The 18,988-nt window shown below is 45.9% G+C and overlaps 1 protein-coding gene across 2 annotated transcripts in view; it reads right to left on the bottom strand.

Moving 5' to 3' along the window:
- pard6a (par-6 family cell polarity regulator alpha) overlaps positions 1-13,381 on the bottom strand; it is a 35,332-nt gene extending 21,951 nt beyond the window's left edge. For both annotated transcript variants that reach the window (XM_066713553.1, XM_066713554.1), the window contains exons 1-2: positions 13,035-13,381; positions 7,861-8,083 (exon numbers count right to left, since the gene is read on the bottom strand). In XM_066713553.1, the coding sequence (XP_066569650.1) occupies positions 7,861-8,083; positions 13,035-13,097 (286 nt within the window). In that variant the 5' untranslated portion in view covers positions 13,098-13,381. The remainder of the gene's footprint in view (positions 1-7,860; positions 8,084-13,034) is intronic.
- Between the last annotated feature and the right edge of the window lie 5,607 nt (positions 13,382-18,988).

The raw sequence follows: 18,988 nt of genomic DNA, 5'->3' as shown, positions 1-18,988 counted from the left end.
CTCTTCGGGTTTACTTTAACTAACGCCTTCCAAAGGCCAAGTGGCATACAGCAGCTGGACAGTATAAACTGCTGTGGCCTGTGGGTTTATGGTCCCCTGCAAACATGTGGTCCTTCCTCTGTGATCCAATGCAAGAGCATTTCTGCACTAAGTCTAAAGCTCCACACCTTCTGGCTGGCTCTGTCTGAAAAACAATCTGAAGAAAGAAAGATGCCTTGCTATGAAAATAACTAATAATAATAATAATAATAATAATAATAATAATAATAATAATAATAATACAGACGATCCCCAGCATTACTAGTCTTGGCTGTATGTTGCAGAGGTATTTTGTTTAGGATAATAAACGTCAGACCGCCTCTGGGGCCTCCGGCGCAGAGAGGGCAGACTGCTCCCTAAAGCAGCGCGAGACCACGGTCAGCCCAGGACAGACATCCACAAACGAAGCAGGCTGTGAACTCTTGTGGCAGAAGGAAGCCGATCTTCCCCTGAGCCCCTCTGGAGTTTTGCTAATGATAAAACGGGGTAGGGGGGCACTGTGATCCTGACTCTTATTAGGACATTTTGGCTTAGTGTGTGCTAATTTCGCGGCTGCCGTCTCCCAGGGCAAGGCAATTGAAAAAGAGATCTCAGGGGTCTGCCTGTGCTTTTTCGTTTCTTTTTGATTGCAGAGGGAGGAGAGACAGAGAAAAAGAGGGAGGGAGGGAAGACCAGAAATGACAAAGGAATTAAAGTAATAAGCTAAGAAGGCTGCTGGATGGAGCTGGCTGTGTGGACGGCGCTTCATTTGTAAAATTACAAAAAAAAAAAAAGAAAAGGCCCGAACACCCCTCTTCTCCAACAACCCTTCCCTCTCTTGCTCTCTGTGCCTCTTGGTCCTCTTCGTCTGTGTCTTTCAATCTGTGTGCATCTCACTCGGTCTCTCTTTCTCTCTCTCTTTCTCTGTGCATCTCTCTCTCTCTCTATCTCTCTTTCTCTCTCTGTGTAGTAATCATCGGCACACAAGGGAACCTCCTGGGTCAAAGCGAGGTAGGCCAATCTAATCTCCAAGCTTTAATCTCCCAGCTAAAATTAATAAATAAATGAATTAAAAAAAAAAAAAAAATCAATCCCTGTGCCGGCTGAGCCTTCTCAGTTTCTGTTCTCTTCCCAGCAGAGGTGCGCCTCTGCGGGGAGGGTGTGAGGGGACACAGCAGGCCGCGGACAGCCCCTCCTCGCCCCGGCGTGTCTGAGCCCAAATCAAATTAAACAGCCCAGCAGACCACCTCCCCACTGCACGATCTGATGCTGAGAGCGTTATTAATCATGTCTGAGACACTCAAGCGGTGGCACTGATCCCTAGCAGGGGACTGTCTGCCTGTCCGAGCAAAACCATCACCCGAGTCCTGCGCACCCACGAGTGGCTGCACACGGCCCCTCCCCTCACACCTTCAAACGGGTTCACACTTATAAGGTTGGGAAAATAATATTCTGTGAAATGCACTCACTGAGCTAATCCCCCCCTTCCGAAATCAAACATTTTTAGAAATGCCCCCTTTTCGTAATCTCTCAGGAGCAGCAAAATTTGCCACAGTAGGGTTTAAACCAGGATTACTGAAAAAAATACAAATATCATTTAACAAATTAAAATTAAAATACAATTTGCGCTTTGCTTTGACAGCCCGCAGAGCCACAGCAGGGTCCCTGATGGGCATCACTGTGAATGAGGGCCAGCCCCCAAAGCCCCCCCAACTCCAGCACAGCAAACTCGTTCGCACCTGATGTTTTGAAATGTGAAAAAATGCTCAGAGGTGGACGAGGTGAGGGGAGTCAGTCTGCAGGCATAGGGGCTCCCATACCGCCTCAGGGCTGTAGGGGACAGAGCTGTCAGGAGCCCAGTCTAATTGCCCATAGTGACGGGGGGCTCTGGCCTGGCCTTCCCTGCCCTGAGCCTGGGTGCCTTTTCGGATCCAGCTGAACCAGAAAAACAACAGGCACCAATTGGTGTCTGCACTGTGGCTCAAAAGCTCCAGGATTGTCCAGCAATTCCCATCATCTCAGTACACAACCTGACAACCAAAGAGCTTTAACTATTTGCCAAATAAATACGTTCCGAATGAATAAACTAAAATAAAATCCATCCCTGTTATGATGGGAGCAGAAACATAGCTTCCTGCCGCACCTCCCATTTTTAAATAGTGTTTATTCTGCTCTCTTTCTCTCTCTCCTGCAGCAGGGACAAACTGGCAGGAAGGCTCCCTCCCCACCTGCCCACTGCGGTGACCCGGAACTATGCGCTGTGGCTCCTCCTCACTGTACCGCCACTGCAATGGGCCAGTTCCTTCCCGGCGATGCGGCCTCCCTGGCCGGAGCAGCGGGCAGAGAGGGAATGGCCGGTGGCGGCTGTGCCCAATATCTACAGCCTCGTTAATCCAATAACCATCAGCCGGGTGCATTAGCTCGGCGCCACGAGGCAGGGGTCACTGTGCTAATAGCACAGGGCCGTCACACAGGATCACTGCCTGCAGCTGTGCTCTGCTTTCACTGTACCACGTCTCCGCTGCATAAATAAATGCGTCCATACACACATACCTCAGTGCAATCAGAGGCTTATGCACTAGGCAGTAAATTAAACCCTGGCTTCCAAAGAGAAAAGCCCTGGATTTCAACGAGACCTAATTATTAGATCATCACTGGATAGGTAGCCAGAAGGTGAGGTGGGGCGGGGTCATCAAAACGATAATCCCAGTGGGTATTATCATGCGAATTGCCGTCATCGAGCTCACAGAGGACTCCCTCCTTCATCAATGAATTATCTGCTCTCATAAAGAGCTCAGGGCTTTGTAGTACATACTGAGAAGGATAGAAAAACAGAAACAAAAAAAAACAACAGCAACCACAACAAAAGGAAATGTGCATTGACATGGGTATCCTCAGCTGCTCAACAGGAAGCTCAATGAGAAACAGAACAAAGAGGGAGCCCGGGCTGTGAGGAGGCAGCACCCCTTGGAGATGGCGTCAGGTACAGCCCCTCATTCCCATCATCCCTGGTCGGGGAGATAAGGAGAAAACATCCCATGCCTCCTCCCCTCTCTCATTCCAGCATGAGAGCTGTAATCTCTCTCCTCAGTGCTGGGCCTGCTGAAGGGAGGTACAGTGCAAGATAAGAGTTTTCTTGAAATGTTGATTTCTCTAAAATGGATTTAACATTTAAAAAAAAAAAAGAATAAAAAAGGAGCCGCACACAAGCTGTAGATAGTTTGGGAAAGAGAAGGGTAGGAGGGTAATCATTTGGCAGGTTTTCCATTTGGTGTGGCCACCCTTTGCCTTCAAAAAATCATCAATTCTTCTGGGTACACTTGCACAAAGTCAGGGATTTTGTAGACATATAGTCAGGTGTATAATTAAACAATTATTCCAAACAGGTGCTAATGATCATCAATTCAATATGTAGGTTGAAACACAATCATTAACTGAAACAGAAACAGCTGTCACAAGGTGAGGTTGCTGAAGACAGTTTACTGTCAAAAGTCATAGTCATAGCAAGACGGAGCACAGCAACAAGACACAAGGTAGTTATACTGCATCAGCAAGGTCTCTCCTAGGCAGACATTTCAAGGCAGACAGGGGTTTCCAGATGTGCTGTCCAAGCTATTTTGAAGAAGCACAAAGAAACAGGCAATGTTGAGGACCGCAGACGCAATATTTCCCTTCGCAATCAGAAGATGTCCAGCAGTGCCATCAGCTCAGAATTGGCAGAAAATAGTGGGACCCTGGTACACCCATCTACTGTCCAGAGAAGTCTGGTCAGAAGTGGCCTTCATGGAAAACTTGCGGCCAAAAAGGCATATCTCCGATGTGGCAACAAGGCCAAGCAACTCAACTATGCACAAAAACACAGGAACTGGGGTGCAGAAAAATGGCAGCAGGTGCTCTGTACTGAGGAGTCAAAATGTGAAATATTTGGCTGGAGCAGAAGGCCGAAGGGCTGGAGAGCCGTACATGAATGAGTGTCTGCAGGCAACAGTGAAGCATGGTGGAGGTTCCTTGCAAATGGAGTTGGGGATTTGGTCAGAATGAATGGTCTCCTCAATGCTGAGAAGTACAGGCAGATACTTATCCATCAAGCAATACCATCAGGGAGGCATCTGATTGGCCCCAAATCTATTCTGTAGCATGACAACAACCCCAAACATACAGCGACAGTCATCAAGAAGTATCTTCAGGATAAAGAACAAGGAGTCCTGGAAGTCATAGTATGGCCCCCACAGAGCCCTGATCTCAACATCATCGAGTCTGTCTGGGATTACATGAAGAGAGAGAAGCAACTGAAGCTGCCTAAATCCACAGAAGAACTGTGGTTAGTTCTCCAAGATGTTTGGGCCAACCTACCTGCCGAGTTCCTTCACAAACTGTGTGCAAGTGTACCTAGAAGAATTGATGCTGTTTTGAAGGCAAAGGGTGGTCACACCAAATATGGGTTTGATGTAGATTTTTCTTCTGTTCACTCACTTTGCATTTAGTTAATTGATAAATATAACCTATTAACATGTCTATTTTTGAAAGCATTCTTACCTTACAGCATTTTTTCACACCTGCCTAAAACTTTTACACAGTACTGTGTGTTTGTGTGTGTGTGTGTGTATGTATATATATATATATATATATATATATATATATATATAAAAGAAACAGTGTCTTTGATGTTGATGAGAACAGGAGTAGGTTACAGAAGGCAGGACAAGACAAGACCCAGGTCATCCACATGCTCAGCTCAAGTCCCTGGGCTGCAGGTGGGGATTGATACCGGCTGCTTTGGGTGCAGGATCAGACACCTCATATACAGAGGCTATGGGCGAGAGGAGCCCATCAAGCTCAACCTGGCCGTCTCCAGCCTCCCTCACTGCACACATGACAGGGGAAGACCACAGTGGTGATGGAGAGCAGTGTGTTGTGGGGCAGATTGCCATGTTAATATAATATAATTGAATTAAAGGTTCCCAACAAGATTACCAGCAAATACATTACCTTTATTTATTTTGTTCTATTTTATTCATTTTTTAATTTTACTATTATTATTACTAAAATTATTAACAATACACAAACATATACCATGTGCGTCTGGCATTTTCTTTTCCCTGTAGGAGTTACAATTTACTGTTGGTTGTCACTTTTGCTCTTGACATCCCTTTTACATTCACTAAGGAGGCCATGAAGACATCCCCCTTGATGGCTTGTTGACCTTGTTGACCCAGGGTCACCGTAAGGTCACACCACTGAGGCCAGACAGGAGCAGAAGGAGACGTAATCTCCCACCGCACACAGCTCCACAGCGTCACACACACCACAGCAAGTGGCTACCATTAACTGTATTCAGTACTCAGCAGAATGCCAGTCACTCCTGTCAGCTGTGTGTGTGTTTGTGTATCTGTTAATGGAAGCATTTCAATAAGATTTGCGAATAAAGATAAAGATATGAGAAAATATAACTAAATCTCAAAAGTCAGATCTTTGTTTCTCACATTTTTAGCCTTAACTGTCTGCGTCCAATATCTGAGGGGCAGAAGAAACAACCAAGATCACCCTGCAGGCTCCAGGCCGGGCCCCTGGCATGAACTGTGACATTGTTCAGTGAGGTCAGGATCAGTCTAATGAGACGCTGAGATGCTCGTGGGGCTGCAGAGGTGTCCTGCCTGCTGGATCACTGACATGGCAGTTTTGTTACACTTATTACGGAGCAGGGCCTGTGGCTGCACTGTGAAGCCTGTGTAAGTAGACTAAGAGGAAGGGTCCATCATGGAGAAGACCCACACCCTCCCCACCTTGGCTTTTCAGGTAGTTAAACACTCTGCTGACTTTTACAACTGAGGTTCAAAGAGTAGTCTGTTCTCTGACGGCCTTCCTTTTCTTTTAGTTTTGTGTTGTTCTCCGGCATTAATAGGGATGCCGTGACTCTGTGCGTGGCGAACCCTGAGCCCCTGGGACCAGCACAGGAGAGGGAAACAAACAAGACAAAAAGAGGATGGAGGAAGATTAAATATGCAAATTAAGAAGCCACCTCACACGCACATGAATGATTCATCTGCCCTAATACTGCGAGAGAATAAAAAAAAAAATCCCTAACATACGTTCCTCAACACCCCCCTCCACACCACCCCCTCTGCCCGCATGGATGTCAGTAATGAGCAGCCCTCTCTCTCCACCACAGGGGTACCAGGCCCTGTTAGCCCTTCTCAGCTCTCTCTGGGCCTGTCTGAGTCTGCCTCAGACACGCCCCCACCCCCCAAGAGACTCACCACACTCTCCATCCAATCTATCAGGCCCTCCGGGCAGCCCCTGCCAATGCCCCCTCCCCCAACCCGCCTCCACTTTGATTACATCCAAAACCTTAATTCTCGGCCAACCTCAACAAAAGGTTAGGGTCAGTCTGTCCTGAACCATGAAAGTCATATGTAATGTGCTGAACCAGCAGCTACTTCCCCGCGGTTGAGAATGCAGCCAGCTGCTCGCCCCTGAGGCACAGTGGTTCTCCACAGCGCTGACCGGGACAGCTCCCCACAGGCCTTCTAGCTCCCACAGCAATCCTTTCAGTCCTGGATGAACCACCTCACAGATTCACATGGGGGCTCTGCTTGGAGCGCCGGCACAGAGCAGGAGTCAAGTACAGTAAACAAAACAGCCACACGCCAAGCAAAACATGAGCATGACGTTGCTTGAACAGATTCCCTCCACACATTAACTGGCAGCAGTATATTGCATATGTATATTTCAATAACCCCTGTGTATGTTTACATAAGAAGACATGTGCTCAATACCTCTTAGGTGACAAACCAAGAGAAGAACCATGTGGAAACACAGAGAAGCATCATGGATTCAGCCCCCATAGGGCTTTTCACGAGGATTACCATCGTCAAAAGAGTGAAAACCAACAAAAACTCAACCAAACTATTAGAAGCAACATCTTATGTCATTGTAACAGATTTCAGGCTCATCTCAGGAATTCAGAGTGGATTAAACTATAAAAAAAATACAGAAGAGCTGGTGTTGCGCATGGCTGTGGTGCAGCCCTGTGTCTGAGCCAGGGAGAGCAATGGCTTAACTCAGTCCGTGCAATCCTGAGAGCCGGCCTCCATTTCCATCCCAGCAGGCACTGGGGCACGCTAAGCCACCTTAGGAATGTTCACTGTTCACCACGCACGCATGCACGCACGCACGCACACGGAAATGCGCACACGCACACGCACACACACCCACACAGCAGCCCCAGCAAAAACATTGCCAGCAACTAAGTGGAGCATCATCAGTGAGTAGGCTGGCTCTGGAGTTCAGCCAGAGTTCAAACCACACTCACGTCCCATGACTGTGCTTTGGTGAAGCTGGCAGAAGCCTACAGGCCAGAGTCCTGCTATACCTGTGCTCCTCAGGGACTGGCTGACCAGCTGGGCCAGCTGTTGCGCCCACAGCCATGACTTTCCCTCAGACAGCACACTTGTCTGCTCTAGGCCTAACGAGCATCCAGTTACTTGCACGTATGACAGCCTACTGCACGCATAAGCAGGGCTCTCCCTGTCCATGCGTGGCTGAGATTACACAGCTGGGGAGTCAGCAACGCCCCCCCTTGGTTAGAGAGAGAGGAGGCATGTGGCATTTACAACTCAAAGTCAAACCTCTCGACGCCAGGAACCTCCAATGCCACCACTCGCCTGAGCGCTTGCAGCATTTGCCCAGGAGGACAAGGGAGAGAGGGAGCGAGCAGCACTAGCATACCAGCAGCAATCAAAGAACGGACCTGGTCTGCCATGCCTTCCCACCACCCTCCTCTAGACCACCCTCCACACCCCCCACCCCTCCCCTCGTCCCACAGCACCGGCAGGGTCTTACCTCTCTTCTGGATGATGATCCTGAGCAGCGGATTGGCCGAGGACAGGGCTTTCTGGAAGTTGTCATCATTGTTGATTGGCAGCAGGTCTCCGTGCACGTCAGTATAGCCCAGCAGGACGTCCAGGCAGGGGATCTGGTGCACGGATTGCAGGAGGTGGTAGAACTCCTGGAAGCCCCCCGCACCAGAGCGCTTCAGTGCGAACCGCCGGTACTCCGCTTCAAACTGCACAAAGAGGGGACAGCGTCAGGGCTCTCCTCCTTGGCTTGGCTGCTCTCAATCTGTCTGTCTAACTTTCTATGTCTTTTCTTCCTCCTTATTAATATCTGTCAACTTTTCCTTCTTTGTCATTCTCTTTTTATCTCTTTTTCTCTTTTTACCTTGTTCTATGGTCTTTCTTTTCACCAATATATATATTTGCTGGGATATAAAACCAAATTGAAGGTTTTGTGGTTTATACCAGTGCATATTTAGATTTTAGAGACCTTCAACCCCGAAATCCAGGGAAGCCCAAAGCCCTCAAGTTAGGTTTGTAATTGCCCCCTTAGGACTTAGTGGCTGAGCAGACATGCAATCTTGAAGTACAGGGTTAACAACATTGCTTCCTCCCTGCCATCCCCACACCAAACGAGACAATAGCTTCTGTTTTCAGTTATCGACTGGTATGCTGTATACTCATCTCCATAGCAGCCTGACTGCCTTTTTGTAATGCAAATTCAGCCTGTATCTGGCATGTCCTCATCAGGATAAACCAATCATCAGCTGATTACGGCTCTTTCTTACAAGGACGAAAAACAAGAGAGAGGTACAATGGAGCAGATCAACTCAATTAGCCACATTTTAACACGGCTCTATATACAGCTGGGCCTGGATAATCACTTAACAAGCTCAGCTAACCAACCCCCTACTCTACCAACAAACACCTCCGCCAAACAAACTCAATCACACCTTGGAGGAGAGCTGGTGGAGCCGCCCACGTCTGGAACGCATTTATCCTTTATCAGCAACACCTTTCTTAACCAGGGCAAATACCTGAGCCTGACCTTGTGTATGAATGTAGCTCTCTTGACATTACTTTACTTTAGAGCTGGAGAGAATAGACTGATGGACAGATATCTGGCTTCTCAAAGTGCAACAACCAAGATGAAAAGGTTACTATGCTCTAGGAAAACAAACATTGCACCAAAGACTGTATATTTTATGTATGGGTAGGTATATATATTTATAGTATAGGTGGATAGGTAGAAAAGTATAAAACATTTATTCACCTTTTTTGTTGTTAAGGATAAATATTCAGCTCTCCTCCAGGCATTTCGATATCTTTCAGCAACATTTATTCCTGCACGGTTCAATGAGCACAAAGTGTGTAATAATGCTGTTTTTAACAATTCCCATGCTCTTATCCTCTGTTCTGCAGCCTTGCAGATTTAATTCACAAAGTAGTGCATGGCGCTTTGAGAATTATTGGTGGCCGTTCAGCCCTGTTATAGGAGCATTTTCTTAATGCAGAGGAAAAGGGGGAAAAAAAAGTCTTCCCTTGAAACAGGCCTTGTGAAATAATAGGCCTGGATTTATATTAAATTACTATTTAAGCAAACAGTGCAATGTGGGAGTTCTACTGCTACTTATGAAGCTCAGAGACTGTTTTGCGTTAATAAAGCGATTATGGATACTTTTCAATCTATGTAAAACAGGAATACTGCTTTGGAATCTAAATTGCTGACAGCAGATTATGTTTCTGTGTTTCATGCACAGTCTACATTGCAGGGTTTGTAAGGTTTTTATTATTTAAATATGTTACAACTACCAAGAAATAATGGAGGCAGAAAATGCTGTGTGGGCTGCCTGGTGTGAAAAATACCTAATTTCCTTTTCAAAAAGAAAAAATAAAGGATTGGGAAACATGAGAGGGGCTAATTAATTGTGAAGGCCCCATGCTCCCTGAATGACCCGGATGTCAGAATGCGTTACGCTTTTATTGCTCGTCGCCGTCTAATTTATCTGATTAGAAACTGGATGATTACAGGATTACTGTCCGGCCGCGTGTGTTGCCTGATGACATAACGCACCGTGAAGCGTTCCACAGTGGTGTTCCGAGCACTCTGTGAAACCGAAACCGATTGACTGATTGACAGACAGAGTGAAACGTTCATTTTCACATCGTCCGTTCCAAGCGAGTTTACCTTTTATGTATGTATGTATGTATGCATGTATTTATTTATTTCTTTACTAATAAGTCTGAAACAATATCCCTTTCCCTAACTGCATACATTTCCATATTGATGGCATGTCTTGAACAGCTGATCAGCATGACTGAGGTCAATAGCTGCACATGCTGCAAGAGATTTCAGTGTTAACTGCACCAGACTGGCTGCTCAGCCTCTGTCAGGGCAGCACAGGTCCCACTGCTGTGGAGCTGCTTTTCATTCAGAATAACTCTGCCCTTGCAAAGGAAGGCAACTCGGGTTTCAGTCTTTTGAAACATACAGGAAGCACTAATGACAGGACTGAAGTGTATCGGCAATGGATATAAAAATCACTGCCTCCTCAGCCCCATCTTCCAGTGTCTCTTTCTTGTTTTTTATTCGATTCATTTTTTTAACCTTCCAAAGACTACTCTCTCCCCATCTCTATGCCTCTTTCTCTTTCTGTGCCCTTTTTACAGAAGACTGAGGGCAAGCACTTCATGAAATACTGAGTCTGTCTGGGAGGGTTGTTTTTTAAGAACAGCTTTTCACATCTCCTGAGCTGCCCAGGTTTGGGAGTGATGTCACACTTTGAAGGGTGGGTGCACTCTGACCCTGCTGGTGCTGCAGGAGCCCAGCTCTGCGTACAGGTGAGGCTGTGTGGTGCCCTGGCTACTGTAACCTCTCTCTCTCTCTCTCTCTCTCTCTCTCACACACACACACACACACACACACAGGAGTCCAGGGCACCCAGACTTCTCACTGAAGGGCAACGAGTGATTGGTACTCTTCTCTGCTCAACATGAATCAGACCTGCAGAGATCACAATCAGAATAAAGAGCAGAGTGTTTGGGGTGGTCACTCTGGCTTTTTTGTTCAGTCCTGTTTCACTGCTTACAAAAGAACAGCAGTGCTGTAATTATTTTTTTGAAACTAACCTAAAGTTGTAAAAAATATATATTGTAGCAATACACACATTTATTGCAGGTCCCTGATGGGTAAGGACTGTTAAACACCTGTCTGACAGTGAATGTGTCTTTAGCACACTCTGTCAAACATCCCTCTGCATGGGTGTTATAAAGTCGCATTTACTCAAGAAGACCATCAGACCGTCCACCTCGTTTTTCCAAATTTCGACAATTTGACACTTCTATTAAAATGCCCATCTCCGGAGGTTAATGAGGTTTCACGGCTAGGATGGCTCCAGACGAGTGCATTGTGCAGAGAACGGATAGGTAGGACGGAACAGGAGGAGGCTGTGAATTAGGAAAGGTGTTTGTCCCATTTTGTGTGCCTTTTAGGGACACACTGACACATCCTGGGGACACTGGGATCCACTGAGGAAGCGTGGACATTCGTTGGGATGATGTCATGAGATCCTGGAAGACCATAGGCTGCCATCAGACACTAACTACAACATTCAATCAACGGTTATCTTGATTGACAGCAGTGACCCCCCAGCAAAAACACTGAATACAACTTATACCATTGTCTACTTAGAGGGGGGAGGGGGGCATAGTATACATTAAACAATGGGCCAGCTATTAGTTTGTTTGTTTGCTGATGTTCATTGTGCGTTTCTTTGTTGTGTTTGTGCACGTTTGTCCAGTATCTGAACTTCGATATATAGTGCTGGTTTGCTTGGCTTCCACCTCCTCTTAGCCGTTTCTATTTTGGCTGAAGAACTTCAAGCTAGGTCTTTTGGCTTCAAGTTTCATGTCTTTGTTTTGTAAGCAGGTCTTACTCCCACTGTGTATACTTCTTGGAATTGCTTTATCACGATATGACATTTCTATTTGTTTTCTTTGTGATTTCCTAGAGATTTGACACAAACAGATCCTGTAGGAATTCCACCGGAAACACTCGGCAATTTCCGTGAGTGGCCGGGCACTCGGCAGGTCGGTGAGCGGGGCTTGCACCGGCGGAGGTGAGGCTTGTTTACACGTAGCGCCTCCTCAATGTGTCTATAACCCACAACGCACAGTCTCCTATCTATCGGCATGTTATAGCAAGCTTTAAAAAGCACCAGGCTACACAATGCCTTTACAAGTAGGGGTTAATACAACACATTTGTTAATACATTCATATCGTGGCTCTTATTTTCTGTTCTCTTTTATTCTTTCTCTCTCTCTCTCTCCCTCCCCTGACCATACAATTACTAAATCGGAGACCGATGAACCCCACCGCAGTACAGCTCTATTTCCCCAGTCCATAGATAAGATCTGTTGTAAGCGAAATCGTGTCGTCTCCTTCTCCGATTGCAATGTAACCTTCAACGGCATGGACATCTTTCATTCTTCCCATACACAAGGAATGGAAATAAAAGTTGCCATGAACTGCCCTATGCGATAGGTGTAGGTCTATGGAGCGGGTTCGTCCGTGCCACCGGGCGACAATAACAAAACATGAGGATCATTGTCTTTTTGAATTGAATACCGTTATATCGTACTTTGTGGATACCAAAATGAAATGCACAATGTATTTCTTGCATTGCATATTTCCGGAGGCCTAATTAAACTATTTCAACCCGTACATCGCATCTCACCACGTACAGCACATCAACCTGGACGGCGCACCGCGGCGAGACTCGGCTGGCTGTCAGTGGGGGTTTTAGCTCTGAAACTCGGACTGTACATCCAGGGCTGTTAAAAACACCAGTCCGACACCCGATTCCCATCCCGGGACGTGCAGACAAACAGGCGGACAGAAAGACATTAGCGATCAACACAGAACAGCGGCGGAGATGGAGCGCCGTGGTCTCCCGTCACTGACGAGGTAACACAGCAGCTTGGCTACATTTCATCACAGTATTGGCTACATTGTATCCTGTACAGACTTGGCTCGTGTTGGTTGCACAGAGGGTTTGTGCAACATGAAGAGGGTCCTCTGTAGTGTAAAGGTCAAACAGACACACACGTGTGCATCCCCCCCCCCCCGGCACTGACCTGACAGACACAGCTGCTCTGATACACACGAAGAGAATAACTTACTTTGCTCTTGACCTCGATGACGTTGTCCGGGTTTCTGGAGGGGGTCCTGTGGTGCCTTGACATGTTTGTGTCAGCGGTGAGGTGTGTAATCCCCGGTCGTGGACCATGCACGGGTGTGTGGCGATAGGGCCCCCCAGGAACTGGACTGACTGAGAAAGGCACCCTCGATCCCCTCTCTTCTCGCACACAAGCACAACACACACACACACACACACACACACACACACGAAACGCGCCCGCACAAATCGGCTCTTGTTTGTAGGCAATTGACTCGTATGAGAATCTCCTCGCATACGGGGGCAGGGCTATTCTATGCCAACAACACTGACGTCACCTAGACACACCGCTAGGAGGCGGGGGTGGGGTCGAACGTGACGTCACCTGGAATGTTACCGACGGCGTTGCCCTAGAAACCGGGAGGCAGGGAACAGGTGCCTCGTCGCCGAAAAGCAGGAAGCGATACCGGCGACAGCCAGCATGACTCACTGGACACTTTGTGCCGAGAGTGACTGTGCTCTGTGTAAGAGAACAAGCCGGTGACATCATTCAAAAAATCCCCGTGAAATGGGAGCTGTTCTGGGAATATAAATGTATGAGACTGGGGGTGGGCCAAAACACAGGTTCCAGATACAATTCTTCAATCATTCACATGATATTGTGTACACAGTCACACTACAATAATCCACAACCTCAGGATCCAGAATGCTCTGCACAAGTTAGTTTTCTCCCTGGCAGAACCTTTATCTTTCATAGTAACCATTCAGGATGGCCTTCAGTTTAACTGAAAACGTCTCTTTGGTTGTGATCATCTGCTGGGCTGCACTCTGCTCGTGGTGGTGGTGGTGGCGGCGATGCCTGGTTAATAACTCAAAAGATGAGACCTCCACACCTCCATCTGCGCAGCCAGAGCTGAGTTTCAGCTTGTACTCACTGGCTACTGCTCTGCCTTCAAGAAATGGGGAGTTCAAGTGCAATTAGAGCCAAAGGGTTTTGGAACAAGAGGGGAACAAATCAACACAATAGCATTTAGTACATTCCTATTGTGACGCTTCAGCTTAAAATTCCTTTCCTTTTTGTTATTTTTATCGAGAGATACCTTCCTTGTCAGTAAATTTCCTACCCCTGCCTTCACTAAGGAGGGCTGCTCCCCACTGGAACTTCTGTGTTACACAGGTGAGGTCAGTAGCTTGTCAGTGTTTTGTGACTGTCCTGTGGGTTATAACCCTACCTGGTACCTGTAGCAGTCTGCTCACCCAGGAAACACTTGAGGCTGAAGAACAGAAAAAGAAAAAGAGAGAAAAAAAGTATCAACAGACGGTTGCTGTGTGGCTGTCAACACATTTCCTCCTGGGGTGTGCCCCCCACCCCAACAACAGAGCAACACATCTGTGACCCCAGTGTCAGTCTAGTTCCCTCCTCTGCTTCAGCATCCCGACACCTGGACACACCCTCCTTCGAACGGTCTGCATCAAAGGGGACCTCCCAGCCTGGTCTGCGCCAAGCACTGAGGAGAGGGCCAGCACCTGGTGTGTGAATGCTGCATTTTCAACTCAAGTGTTTCAAGTACAGCTCCCAGAGACTCCCCCACCCCCCCCCCAAAGAAAGGACACAACTCAAGCAAAAAATATTTGTCAGAAGCAGAGAGATAATTACAAGCGTGCTGACACAGTCCCCCCCCCCCCAACCCTCGTTTGCCAAGGAGCGCAGAGAGTCATCCCCCAGAGTTTGCACAATAACTTGGCCACTTTCACATGCTGGCTAAAGACACTGTGAATGTGAATCTGCTCTTTCTTCTTGTGGTCTGAATTCCTTTCCTGATTATTTTTTCCCCCACCTTAATACAATGTTCACGTCACTTAAACAGGGCGGTCCAATCTGAAGGTGTGTTTATTACTGGTGGCCATGTGAGAACGTAGGAACACAGACATGGACAGGGAGCAGGTCACTGATCCAGCATGCAGGCCCCTTGATCCAACAGTGTCAGCACAGCTCTGGGAACACGCTGCCCCGATGTTTCTTCTCTGTTCCTTCTTTTCCCAGGGCCGTCGTTCCTCCCTGCTCCGCTCTGGGCCCCTGGCTCTGCACGTCTGACGAAAGGTGCAGGAATGCAGGAATGTTAAGCAACACGATAATCCTTTAACCTTTGTGGATTTAAAAAAAATCTGTCCCATGCTTTGATCTGAGTCTTCCACCAGGACTGGCAATTTCCTGAGAGCCCGAACAAGAAGACTTTACAGTACACAAAGCTCACCGCAACCAAGGTATTTATTAACCCCAGTGTGCAACGTTATCAGGAACAATCAATTGCCAATTAAAACATGTGGGACTTAACAAATATCCACACACCATCAGAGTGAGATGTAGATAAGAGGCCTTTGCAAACTAATTAAACAAAATGGTCGTGCTGACAGATTGCAGGCGACGCTCTCTCCTGCGCAACCAGTGCCTTTGTAGACTTGACTCCACAAAGTGTGATCCTTAAGCAGAACACAGTGGAGGAAATCAGCAGCAGGGAGGGAGACCCCATATGGAACTAAGATATATTTTTATTAATAGGTTGAAATGTGTGATCTGTTCCATTTATCATTGGCACGTTTTTTTGTATATTTAAATTGTGAGATGCAATTTAAATATATTTTAGTCTGTAATCCGTACATTTATTTTACAAGTTTAAAATACAGTGAGGGAAAAAAAGTATTTGATCCCCTGCTGATTTTGTACGTTTGCCCACTGACAAAGAAATGATCAGTCTATAATTTTAATGGTAGGTGTATTTTAACAGTGAGAGACAGAATAACAACCACAAAATCCAGAAAAACACATTTCAAAAAAGTTATACATTGATTTGCATGTTAATGAGGGAAATAAGTATTTGATCCCCTATCAATCAGCAAGATTTCTGGCTCCCAGGTGTCTTTTATACAGGTAACGAGCTGAGATTAGGAGCACTCTCTTAAAGGGAGAGCTCCTAATCTCAGCTCGTTACCTGTATAAAAGACACCTGTCCACAGAAGCAATCAATCAATCAGATTCCAAACTCTCCACCATGGCCAAGACCAAAGAGCTGTCCAAGGATGTCAGGGACAAGATTGTAGACCTACACAAGGCTGGAATGGGCTACAAGACCATCGCCAAGCAGCTTGGTGAGAAGGTGACAACAGTTGGTGCGATTATTCGCAAATGGAAGAAACACAAAATAACTGTCAGTCTCCCTCGGTCTGGGGCTCCATGCAAGATCTCATTTCGTGGAGTTTCAATGATCATGAGAACGGTGAGGAATCAGCCCAGAACTACACGGGAGGATCTTGTTAATGATCTCAAAGCAGCTGGGACCATAGTCACCAAGAAAACAATTGGTAACACACTACGCCGTGAAGGACTGAAATCCTGTAGCGTCCGCAAGGTCCCCCTGCTCAAGAAAGCACATGTACAGGCCCGTCTGAAGTTTGCCAATGAACATCTGAATGATTCAGAGGAGAACTGGGTGAAAGTGTTGTGGTCAGATGAGACCAAAATCGAGCTCTTTGGCATCAACTCAACTCGCCGTGTTTGGAGGAGGAGGAATGACCCCAAGAACACCATCCCCACCGTCAAACATGGAGGTGGAAACATTATGCTTTGAGGGTGTTTTTCTGCTAAGGGGACAGGACAACTGCACCGCATCAAAGGGACGATGGATGGGGCCATGTACCATCAAATCTTGGGTGAGAACCTCCTTCCCTCAGCCAGGGCATTGAAAATGGGTCGTGGATGGGTATTCCAGCATGACAATGACCCAAAACACACAGCCAAGGCAACAAAGGAGTGGCTCAGGAAGAAGCACATTAAGGTCCTGGAGTGGCCTAGCCAGTCTCCAGACCTTAATCCCATAGAAAATCTGTGGAGGGAGCTGAAGGTTCGAGTTGCCAAACGTCAGCCTCGAAACCTTAATGACTTGGAGAGGATCTGCAAAGAGGAGTGGGACAAAATCCCTCCTGAGATGTGTGCAAACCTGGTGGCCAACTGCAAGAAACGTCTGACCTCTGTGATTGCCAACGAGGGTTTTGCCACCAAGTACTAAGTCGAAGGGGTCAAATACTTATTTCCCTCATTAACATGCAAATCAATGTATAACTTTTTTGAAATGCGTTTTTCTGGATTTTTTTGTTGTTATTCTGTCTCTCACTGTTAAAATACACCTACCATTAAAATTATAGACTGATCATTTCTTTGTCAGTGAGCAAACGTACAAAATCAGCAGGGGATCAAATACTTTTTTCCCTCACTGTATATGGTCCAGTTAATTTCTATTACATAGTTTCTACAAATAAAGTGAATTAATAGACTACACACTAAAATATATTTAAAATATATACCATACATTTGAAATATACAAACACAGGGGACAATTTTGCTGTAGGAAAATCACCAGGGGCCCCACATTTGTCCCATGTGTTAAAATGAGATTCTGTGTGGGACGTCTGATGAGATACTCCAGTAACAGAACACGCAGGGGGGCTCAGCAATGAGAGGTGTGTGGAGTGGACTGTCCTACAGGTAGAGCAGCCCCTCAGTGCAGCCCCCCATGACTCCTGCTGAATGTGAGTACTTCCCCACCCCCTCCACCACTGTATATGCATAAGGGCCATGTGTCACACATATCTGGAGGGGTGTTCCACTGAGAATTAGAAGAGGCCCGTGACGGTGACTGGTGTGAGCCCTGCACTCTTGACCCTGTTGCCCCTGCCTTGGTGCTGGACATCCCTGGAGATTCACAGGGCAGGAGCTGAATGTTCTCTCTTTTTTGTGATGGGTGGCTTTTTTCCTCTTTCTCTGGGGTGGGGGCAGAAACAAACAATGCAAAGCTGGGATTTGACTGCAGTGTGGTGTAGCAATGAGGACTCTGGACTCCAGAGTGGAGGGTGATATGGTCAGTCCCAGCAGGGGGACACTGTGAGGTGCTGAATCTAGATTGCTCCAGTGAAAATCTATCTGTATAAGTGGGTCATTGTATATTGGAACTGTGTGCATGGCCTTCAGACAGTGGGCTAGCATTACCCCCAAGGAAGAAAGTCCCCACTCTCTCTGGGGACTCTGTATCTCAGTCACCTGTGCTGCTGAAATATACACCCCACCTTGGCACAGGACTGTTCCTATATTGAAAGAATACTGTTTTATTGGTGTAAGTATTTTACATTTCAATAATAAAAACAATCAATACAAATTTTAATACTTTAAATAATTTTTTAAAAATCTTAGTGATTAATATAAACATAAACTCAAATGAACATGTGCTTAAACAAAACAATAAAACAAACGTGATTAAAGCAAAAAATGCTACCAACAAAAGAGTCAAATACATTGAAAATAACTGAAAATGCACCGGACAAATAAAAAAACAATTAAAATATATTGAAAGAATACTGTTTATTTGGTTGAAGTATTTTACATTTCGTAATTAAAACAATTCAATATTTAATACTTATGATTAAAATCATTTAAAATGTCAATTCTTAAAATCACTTAAATTTTTTAAAATCTTTGTGATTTTTGACAAAACTAAAACAATTAACTTTAAAATAAACGTGCTCAAATCAAATAAACAAAACGTGATAAAAGCAAAAACTGCACACCAACAAAAGAGTCAAATACATTGAAAATAACTGAAAATGCATTAAACAAAATAAAGAAACAATTAAAAAGGAAAAATAAAAAACAAACAAAAAAAGTCTAATGCATTTTAAATTAAACCCAAAACGGTCAATGTATTTGACAACAAAATATAACAAAACTATACCAAAAAAGCCCTAAACAATGTGATTTAAAAACAACTAAATCTTTAAAAACAATTAAGATTCATTTTTTTAAATCTTTTTAAAACAGTCATCCATAAAATCTTTAAAAGATCTTGGACTCGGGCTCCAGCAGGGGGAACTAACCGTCCCCGGAGGTGGGTCCCATCATGGGATCCTGAG

This window comes from Amia ocellicauda, chromosome 9, assembly GCF_036373705.1.
Source record: "Amia ocellicauda isolate fAmiCal2 chromosome 9, fAmiCal2.hap1, whole genome shotgun sequence".
In the NCBI taxonomy this organism is placed as follows: Eukaryota; Metazoa; Chordata; class Actinopteri; order Amiiformes; family Amiidae; genus Amia; species Amia ocellicauda.
Note: the sequence above shows the minus strand (reverse complement) of the source record. Positions and strands in the feature narration are given on the sequence as shown.